This window comes from Cryptomeria japonica, chromosome 7, assembly GCF_030272615.1.
Source record: "Cryptomeria japonica chromosome 7, Sugi_1.0, whole genome shotgun sequence".
Lineage (NCBI taxonomy): Eukaryota > Viridiplantae > Streptophyta > Pinopsida > Cupressales > Cupressaceae > Cryptomeria > Cryptomeria japonica.
This window is the reverse complement of record NC_081411.1, coordinates 604876343-604887314: the sequence shown is the minus strand read 5'-3', so window position 1 is coordinate 604887314 and position 10972 is coordinate 604876343. Positions and strand designations below refer to the sequence as shown.

The 10972-nt window shown below is 37.9% G+C and overlaps 1 protein-coding gene across 1 annotated transcript in view; it reads right to left on the bottom strand.

Moving 5' to 3' along the window:
* Positions 1-2440: 2440 nt before the first annotated feature.
* LOC131043313 (probable apyrase 7) overlaps positions 2441-10972 on the bottom strand; it is a 31373-nt gene continuing 22841 nt past the window's right edge. Inside the window, exon 3 of the mRNA XM_057976511.2 lies at positions 2441-2946. Coding sequence (XP_057832494.1) covers positions 2654-2946 — 293 coding nt within the window. The 3' untranslated portion in view covers positions 2441-2653. The remainder of the gene's footprint in view (positions 2947-10972) is intronic.

Sequence of the window (10972 nt, the reverse complement as noted above, 5' to 3'; positions counted from 1 at the left end):
ACCATGGAGTCAATTACTAAATTGTGAGGTCCTCCCCTTTCAACACTTGTTCATGAATTGTTCTCTCTTGCATCAAAAAGGCTTTGCTACTTGGTGGAAGGACGCTAATGGTGATCACTTGTTTGTCTAGGCTACCAATTCTTCTTATGATCACACTCCTCCCAGACTGTTGATGGGCCTCTTGTTGGTATGACCTATGCATGCCCTTTGGTCCCTGTTAGAGAAACTCCTACCCAATGCATGCTTCCTACTTTGTATGTTGCCCATATTCAACCCCGACCTTTAGTGACCAGTTATTTGTGGGGGTTTCCCTGTTGACTTGGTCAACACCTCCTTCGGGATTTGCGACATGTGCTTCCTCCCACCTCCTATGGATCCTTGTCTAGCTCGAGCTTTTGGCATAACGACAGTGGTGATTCCAACAAGTGGTATCAAAACGCTGGGTTACGGGTTCGAATCCCAGGAGGCCTCCTTCATTCTATCAGTGTGAAACCCTCAGTCGAAGCTGAGGAGGAGATTGTTGACTTGATCAGCACCTCCTTCGAGATTCGCAACATGTGCTTCCTCCTGCCCCTCGTGGATCCTTGTCTCTGGCCGCTCTCCCGTTCGTTGACAGCTCGAGCTTTTGGCATAACAACAACGGTGATTCCAACAGTCCCCTCATGGTTCCCCTTGTATTGGTGTTCCAAATGATAGTATTGATTGGGTTGTTGTTAGTCAATGGAGGAATGGTCCTTCCTCTTCTCCCCAAACTCTTCCCCGAATTGTGTGCATGAGTCCTACCCACTATTGATGTTGGTTGCTTGTAGCCTATAAGTGGTTTGTTCATGGCCTAGGTATTGTTATAAGTGGTTGGTTAATGGCTTGTGTTTCTTTACCTTTAGAGTTTTTTATTGTAAAGTGCTAGTACCCTAGTTTCTTGTTATTAATCAAAAACATTTTACCATCCATTTTACCAATATTTACTCACTTATTCATTTACCAATGTTTACTCACTTATCATTCATTGAACCGTTTTATTGTTATCTTAGCAATAACTTTATTAACTCCATACAGAACTTTCGTACACTGCACTCTACTATTTTAGACATACTTCTCATCTGGACAATTCATGAGCTAAATTCACTATTCTAGACAGTTCATGAGCTAAACTATCTAATTTATTTGTTCTCTATATCCCTATACTATGGAAATGTGTTTAAATTTAAAAACAAGTAGCTTTTGTCTCTTTTTCGAACATATATATATATATAATACGATTTTTTCGTGTTTAACGTATAGGAATGTCGAATGATAAAGACTTCATAGTAATTTCGCAAATATTTCATTTAGAGGAACGGTAAATAAATAGGTTGTCATTTTCAGCAACTCGGACACAAACGAACTTATCAATAGAAGTAGCCATCAATTATAAAGTTCACTGTTTAAAATAAAGCCCTCCTCTTTTGTGTCCAACACATACGTAAGAAGTTGAAGGAGACATGTAAGAGACTGGGAACTACGCTCTTTGCAAACATGTTTCAGTTCATTATAAATAAAATAGGTCCTCATATCGTTATCCATACATTTTCCAATCCATATCTAGACATCATTTGAAATTATATTTTTAGGTATGTTGCATATGTATTCATCGCAGCATTTTTTTCCATGTATATAGGGATGGTATTATTAGAGACTATAAGTTATCGGCATCTGGCATAACTTGGAGATTGGGTGAGCAGATTTGATTCATTTTGAAGGCTCATGCATGAGTACATATTTACAAGTAAATTTTCAGGTATGTTACATATGAATTCATCACAGTATTTTTTTTCATGTATATTGGGTTGGTGTTATTAGAGTCTATAAGAAATTGACATCTGTGATTGACTTAGAGATTCAGCGAGCAGATATGATTGGTTTCGAAGGCTCATGCATGAGCACAAAAGCACAAACGAAGTAGCATCAGAATACAATTTAAGTTTCAAGGCTTTTAAGATATCAAAAGAACTAGTCACTCACAGAAGTTAGTAATGGATTGCAAAGGTTCAGCTATCTATCCTTGTTTTGTTGGGTCTCCTAAAAAAGAGTTAAAAAGAAGACGTACCAATCAACGTACTAGACTTTTTAGATTCTTGATCGTGAGATGTATATTACGATAAATTTTTAATCTTGAAAATACTGCCAAAATGTTAAACTAGGATGTGTTCTATCACTATGCATGTTCTTCCAAGTTCTTTCGAAACACATTCTCTTCTATAATCAAGCTAAAAGTAATTTATAACTAGTTTTGGAAACACGGCTTGATTCGACAACACTATCAGGATACTCATATCTTGTTAAATACCGTTGTATTGTAGTATATTTATAACCAAGGGGTAATCATAGCTGATAAGCAAAATCAATGTATGTAACAAGATTGTAAATAGATGTCGAGACATTCAACCATCTGTGAACATGCTAGAACAACCCAAACTTGTTATTGAAAATAATTTAGTATAAACATAAGTTGCACTACAGAAAATTTCACTAAGATGCACAAGGCACCATCTCAGGTAGAGTGTGAAAGGATAAACTGAGCTTAAAATTTAACTATATAAAAGCAGAGTTTCTGTGTATTGTACAACTTTGACAAAAGCACGGTCCTCAAAAATCTTGGTATAGCCTATGGTCATCACAACTTGGCAATGTGGCTCTCTAAAATTGATGAAATGAGATCTTCTCTTGACTGTGAGCGCCGACTCTGCAGCCGTGTTTGACTTCTATGAGGTGTCCAGATGGTTCCAGAATCATTTTGTAACTGCCCCAAATTACTGTTTGAGAAATAATCTCCAATGGATGTAGGTGACTGATGCATTCCAGAATCAATGTGCTGGGCACTTCCACCTGCAAGGGTCTGTCCGAGTCCAAATGGCTGCTGACCTGAAGACGTTGAAGGACTAAGGGGAATCTTTATTCTTCCATCAGCTGAGGATGATAAAGATAAGAATAATGGTCACAATAGAAAATAGAATGTGTTAGAATCAGACAACAGAACTCTAGCAACATTAGTGCCATATGCATTTGACTGCATCAAAACTTCCCAGACAGCATCAAAAGTAATCGAGCAATCCACATAAGCAATATCATAGTTAAGAAATATGGCACATAAACATTAGCATCATGGTTTACTCGTCTCCTCCAAAATAGTAACCCAGCATAAGTGAGTTTGACATTTTCCTTACCTTTTCCTGTTTTGAATATTCACAGATAGGATGTCCCACAAAAGTAATATTTTTTTTTTTTTTTCACATTATGTTGGGACTAAAATTCAATTACAATCACCAATCATGAAAATACAACAATCTGCAACGGTTTGTAATTATTATTAAGTACTTATGATCTATTTCAGAGACATGACAATATGCAATAGGATAAATATATCAAAAGCAAAAATCTTGTCCAAAACTGATGTTGGGATAAGAATCTGGACTAGTTACCAAAACAAATTTCTATCTTGCTCACTGAGCTTTAAGAACTAAGCATATTGTCAATAAAAGGAAGAAGCTTCTCCAGTAGACACTTGCTGGGAACAACATTACAACACAAAAATAAGAAGAAGAAAAAAAAGGACAAAACGGGAAATTTTTCCCCAGACTCAACTATGCTATATATAGAGAACCATAATTTGCACAAAAACAATTCTATATATATAACCATAATTTGCAAAAACACAATTCTATGTATATAACCATAACTTACACAAAAAAATTGAAGGATAGAGAAAACAGCCTTTTTAAATATTTTTTAAGCATTCCCTGACCTGTGCATTCTGTATTCAGATTGGGTATGTCTAATTCTGGATGGACCCAGCCTGGTTTACCTTGGGTAAATCCACGGATATGGAAGAACCAGGTAACGTAGTAGATATCAGTGGTTAGTTTTTTAGTTGCAATAATGTGACCGTCTCCACTGTCAATGAGTTGTTGAATATGACAAAAATATACCTCAACAATGTTACTGATTCAACAGAACAAAAGCCCAGATCACTGTCCAATTTGAACCAGGTCCAGGTACTGAAATGGTGCACCAGCGGGGCCATCCAGGGTCCTCTCAAAATGGCCTGGATTCAATCTATTGGGATTAAAGTGTCTCAACCTTAGAGTCCTAACATGTTGAATTATTATTTAATTGTTGCATAAATGATTTATCCTAAGTTATTAACTTCCCTAGTTATCATTCACTTGTGGGTGCTCTTGGTGAGGTGGCATCCTACATGGCAAGTGATGAGATGGCATATTCCTTATTTTTCAGGAAGTTGGCACCCACTAAGAAATGTTTTGGAGAGATATTGTCATATATTTTCATTTTGGAGTAGAAATTAATTTGGCAATTTCCTATGTTGACTAAAGAGTCTTGGTCTTCAATTTCTATTATGTATTGGAGTTGTATTTTAGCTATTGGCATTTATGGCGGAGTTCACTTTTGACAAGTGGTGTGAGGTAAGTGTTGTGACGTATTCACACATCGCCCCATTGCAAATGGGGACCCCTACTCTTTGTTTTCTAGGGTTTGTTTTCTTGGTCTTTTAGGTTCTGGGCTACTAGTCTTTGCATTGAAGGGTCACTAGGGGGCTCATTAGGATAGCAGGCTATACTTGAGTCAGGTTGATCTCCTCAAGAGGTCAGGTCAATTGAGTGATTAGGGGTTATTTAGATCATTCCTAGGGTGTTTTTTGTGTACTATCCAGTCGCACTTCAAGTTGCTAAATCAAACCTTGGTTGAATGCATAATGTCCTCCTAGGTCACATCCCTTACATCAAGGGCAGATCGAATTTGCCTTGAGAAGTCTGGAATGTCATCCTGATCCTCAAATGTCCTGAAATCTGGCTAAGTCTGGAATGTCATCCTGATCCTCAAATTTGACTAAGTCTGGAAAATTGAAGAATCCTCCAAAAACTAGATTTTGCATTATAACTCCTGGAGGTCCGAAACCACTCTCAAACATCCTGACAATATATATGGAATATAACTTAAAGTATAAGAAAAAATATAACTTAAAGTATATGAATCCTGACAAAGAGGCTAAAATGTCAAATTTCGCTCCTGACCCTTCCAAAGGGTCCGGAGCGAAATTTCACAAAGGACCTAAGATTTCACCTAAGTCATTGGTCGGTTGGATTGATTTGCAAGGATATGGAAGGAAATGCATCAAAAGGTTGAGTCTAAGGCGAAGTCAAGCCAATTTCAAGGTGAATTAAGCCTAGAATAGGAATTTCTCTCCTGACCCTTCCAAAGGATCCAGAGCGAATTCCTCTATAGGACACTCTACATTGCCCAAAACTATGAATTAATCCATGTCCCAGGTATTATTGAAGGCAATTCACTTGTTTGGATGAAGAAATGTGGGAGATGAAGTCAAAATTTGAGCCTAAGGGTGAATTTCACTCCTGACCCTTCCAAAGGGTTCAAAGCGAAATTCTTGTAAGACCCTATTTCTTCACAAAATCTTGAACTAAATGCCAATTCAAGGAGCAAATTCACTTGATCATGATAGGAGGAGGCCTGAGAAGTTATATCCAAGCCAAGGAAAGGAGAAAGGAAGTGAGAAATGAGCCTAAAATGAAAATTTTGCTCCTGACCCTTCCAAAGGGTCCAGAGCGAAATTCACATATCCTCTATGTTGCTACTTGTTATGGCCAAGTTTTTTGACTTCTGGGGAATGGATGGAAGGACTTTGATGTGTTCTAGCCTTTGAAAGGTGGATTGAGGCGATGGAATAGTGAAAATCAACCCAAAATAAGAATTTCACTTCTGACCCTTCCAAAGGGTCCAAAGCGAAATCCTCAATTTGACACTCTATTTTGCGTAAGACATTGAAATGTGAGGATTTTGAGCTAAGCGGATGGCAAATAGACTTGATTGTGGTGAGGAAAGGTGAGTTTGATCAAGTTTGAAGGTGGATTGAAGGGAAGAAGTGTGAAATCAACCTAGAACAAGAATTTCGCTCCTGACCCTTCAAAAGGGTCTAGAGCGAAATTCTCCATAAGCACTATTTTCTTCCTTGTTTTGACCAAAAGCCTTGTTCCTTGGACATAATGGGAGTAAATTGACATGTTTTTGCCTTTTGAAGTGATAGAAATTAAAGAAGATAAAGGATTTTGTCCAAGATAATGAATTTCGCTCCTGACCCTTCCAAAGGGTCCAGAGTGAAATTCTTGAAAACACCTATTTTCTCTTTAGATGAGGTCCAAACCTTGGTTCCTATGGCGTGGTTGAAGGTGGCGTGATGTATTTTTGCTTTGCAAGATGAATTGAAGTTAAGGAAATGAAGGATCAAGTCTAAAACTTGAATTTCACTCCTGACCCTTCCAAAGGGTCCAAAGCGAAATTCTCAAAATCTCTTTTTTCTTCAAATTTTGTGTCAAGACAAACGTTGATCAAGGTGAATTGAACTTGAAGATACCCCTAGGCATGCCTTTGAATAGCTTGTGACCACCAAATGTGAAGGAATTGAGTTAAAACTTGAATTTCGCTCCTGACCCTTCCAAAGGGTCCAGAGCGAAATTCTCTATAGGTCATGTCCTTGGCCATGATTTGGAGCGAATTTCTCCTTTCAGGCCTTCTTAGGGGTCAAACAAGTGTTGCCTTCATGAGAGAGGGATCCAAAGATGAGAGTCCAGGTAGAAGAAAGTGAGAAGGATAGAGCTAAGTGAGAGAAATCAAGCAAATCATGAATTTCGCTCCTGACCCTTCCAAAGGGTCCAAAGCAAAATTCCCAAAATCACCTAATTTGCTCATGATGGAGGCTAAGATATGGATTCCTAGGCCTTGGTGGAGAGAAGACTAGTTATGAGATCATGATGGGAGGAGGTTTGAAGGTTAAGTCTAGGATTCGGAAATGTTGTAGGAAATGGTCTAATTGAGCAAAATAGAAAAAATCGCTCTTGACCCTTCCAAAGGGTCCAGAGCGAAATTCTTATAGGGCTTGTACCTGGGGAGAATCCTAAAGCAAATTCCATTTTGATCCCTTTTTGTTAATGATTTGAGGTAAAAAATGCTATGACCAAGATAAATATATCATGTGTGCTTAATTATCTTTTGGTTTGTTTTGCAGATGGAAGAAGGTCAGGACAAGGACAACCTATTCCAGTCCCATCATCATCAAGGACACTCCAAATGCATGGAGCAAGACTTCAAGTGTTCGAGAAAAGCATTGGGAGATTTCTAGTGTTCAAGGAGTTCTAAGCTATCCTCAGACTCCATTCTACCACATAAAGGAACCACATGATGACAGACAAGAATGACCTTACCAACACTTCAAGGCGAGGTATGCTACCGGAGAAAGAAAACTTGACAGTAAGGAAGCCTCATCAAGCACATAGAGAATCAAGGAGTGCATCTTTCTTCGCATCAAGGACAGAGGAGGATCAACCAAGATACAAACGTCAGACAAGGTAGCATCCAAGTCATTTTTCCTCCAGTCGGATTGGTCCACCTTAGCATGTCTAGATTCAATGTACCTATTTTATCGGGGACGGCACTAACTTCGATGTACCTACCCCTACTTCCTATTAGTCCTCACTCCTTGAATGTAATTTTCTCATTGGCTAAGGAAGTTTGTTATAACAAACCCTAATTAGGGTTTCTATCTTGTAATCCTAGCCATTGATTCTAAGTCAATCAGAACCGTCAATTTGTAAAGGGCTCTCTATATAAAGCCCTGGCTCTTCATTTGTGAAGGTTAATAGTTAGGAGTTAGCAAAAGAGAGATAGTCAACAATTAGTAGCTCAATAGTAGATAGCATTTTTAGAGTAGAGTAGAAAGAGAAGGCAAAGATTGTTGTCAAGACATTGTTGCAAAAGACATGTAAACTTCATTGAAGAAATGGTGAATTCTATGTGTCGAATCTACAATTTGCATGGTCTCTATACTTCTCAAATTTAATTTCATGTTATTAGATGAATGGAAGGAATTTGTATGATCAATGGTGAAATTTGTATATACATACTACTAGCGGTTTGTGGATTGCAAACTTGCCTTGCGTAGTCAACTGGAATCATTCAGCTTAAAGCTTAACTCCAATTATTGCTTCTTCATCGATATGCATCAACTTGACAGTGTCTATGCTTGTAGAGGTGATTTGAACATCATAAAGTCCTTAGAAGATCGCACTAGCCTTGTGGAGATGATCATAGCATGTCAAAGCAAGACTTAGTTAGAGTTTCATCAAAGGTTATCCATTGCTCCTACATTCTTAGTGTTAGAATTAGATCCCTCTCCAACCCTTATCCTTTTTTCCTTTTTAAAAAATCAAGGATCAGTAAAGACCCACATTCCAGTGATATCCAAAGTAAATTAGACGCTCAGGTCATCAAATGTAAGTCCCCTTGTGATTCCAGCAAAATCACATCATACTGCAAGAGCTTATCCACAAGTAGAGAACCTACATACAAGAACCTTGGAGTTGCCTCGATTGATCCTTCGGCGAAATCTTCAGCATTCGGGGAAACTTTGTTCAAGAGAGGATAAGATACCTTGGTATTTTATTCTATGTTCGCATGTGCATAAAAGACACATCAACAGTAAGGAAAGCACCTATTCCTGGTCATAAAAATTTTATATGCTGTATTTACATTGTATTTGGCAAGATGAGCATTATTGATGAGATAAGTGTTGTTGCCTTGGAAGTTGCTATGAGCAACGTGTCATGGGATTAGCAAGATGTTGTTTATGACACAAATTACCTCTTAGCCATTGAAGATGGTTTTGGAAACCATGGGTGCCTACCTCTTTGTGTTGAACTCTCTCTCTCTATATATATATATGTTGATACCTTCGCTGATTTATGAGAGGTGATGAGTTCATTTCATAGGGGTTATGCTATCAGATTTTCTCCACAATGGAACAAAATGTAAATCTCTATGTAAAGGCTTCGAGCTTGAAAATGTATTGTAACTTATTGTTGAATAATACATTGGCTCGATGATTTGGAGTGTGGGGTTTTTTATCCGAAAGGGTTTTCTCCGCGTATATTTGTGTTTTTTCTCTTTTGTCTCATTCTTCTTGTTTTATGATTTTGAAGTATTAAATCTATATGCCATAATACTGCTGAAATTTTCTTAAATCTGTAAATTGCAATCACTTTCCTCGGTTTTAATAGTGGGAAATTAACTGTCTGTTTCCGCTTTTATAGCATAGTAGTATGTGCTAGTATCAGTTTGTTGGAATCTATTTTGAAGAATCATTGGATATTTGATGTGCATACTGATCTTAGATGGCTTTCTGGGATGCCCTTATTTCCCTTCAATTGGTATCTAAGCTTTGTTCCATGATTATCATGGTGCTTCTGGTTCTGGATATTTCTTCTATTAAGATTTCTTAGCTTAAAAAACTTGAGAAAATTTGTTTTAAAAGAATTGGCTGATGATTATGATTAATCCTTTGATAAGTGGACGTCTTGCAGTTGATTTAGTTTTTTAGGAGACAGCAGGCATTTTTGAAGGATGGCAAAGATGAAATTTCGTGAAGTTGATCATGTGCTTTCATTTAATATGATATTGATCTAGAGCTCCTGTTTGACAGCATTATAACCCTAATGCATGGTGGTGATGTTACATTTCATGGTTGTGGGCAGCAAAGTTTTCATGTTGGGTGTTTGTTTTACGCTCCCTAGCAATATGAAGAAACTTGGGGTTGTCCAAACTATGGTGTAAATGTGTTTATATTGGGTGATTGTTTTAGTCCCTAATATTGCAAGGCATTGTTTCATTATCCCCGAATGCATGGAGGCTACGGAGTTGATCATTAAATGATTTGGAAGCTTCTCGAATAGCCTATCTCCCTTGGGTGCATGTACTGGTGGTGGTTGTGGAGTTGGCCTAAAAATGGGCATGGAGTTCTTGAACTACTTTTTACTTATGGATGGTTGTACTTGCATGGCTTAGATTCATGTTCCTTGGATCTAAAAGTTTTAAAGATTTTTCTATTCAAAAATCTATGGTGATGCTCATCTATGATAGTTCTATTGTTCTGGTTTAACCTTTTTTGGTGTTTTCAAACTTTTGAGTCTTCCAGATGTGAAGTGGGTATGGGTGTGCATGGGTGTTCTCAAACACAGTGGTTTTTTAGGTTTTACATGGTGTTTTCAGACTTTTGAGTCTTCCAGATGTGAAGTGGGTATGGGTGTGCATGGGTGTTCTCAAACACAATGGTTTTGTAGGTTTTATATGTTCAAGAAAAACTTGTGGTTTTGTGGATGTACTAAAGAGCTATTTTCTAGACCCTAGTTTCTTTGGGGTAGCTTTGGATGACATAGTTGCAACTCTACATGTATGCTTTGAGCACAGTGAGAGGAAGTGTGATGCTTTCTTTGCATGGAGATGTTGGTATGTGATTAGTCCCTTAGCATTTTTGTGGTGATGCTTGATGGATTCCTAGACTATGGTACTTGATGTGGACATAATTGGCAAATTGGGTATGTTCTTGATTCAGTTTTTGAGTGAGTCATGTTATCTACATGATTGTTCTCTTCGAAGACTGGAATTTGCAATTTATTGATGCGAGAGTGAATTTGCATATTTATCTACGAGTTATGCAGTATTCAGTTGCAATGGAATAACTCGGATGTGGATTATCTATATCAATGAGGTCTGATTCGGTGTTTATGTGGACTTGTTAGCTAGCCTTGTCTGTGGTCACTTGTGCATTGGTGTGGTTGCTTTTAAGATAAGAGGATGGATGATAAGTGAGTGCCTAAATAGTCAATTATGGGGTCCTGTAGCATGGTGTATTTCCTTGGTTGGAGATCTTGGTTTCACTTGGTGTGATTAGTTGTACACTTGTATATATGAACTTGGTAGATTTTCAAATTTGGGAGATGGTGTGTCATGATGCTTGGAGAGCTCAGTACCATGGTTCAATGGGAGCTTTAGCAGTGACTGTGTATTCATCATGTGGTGATGGATGATCTTCTTTAGTGATGCAAATGGTTTGGAGGGATTCTTAGATCTT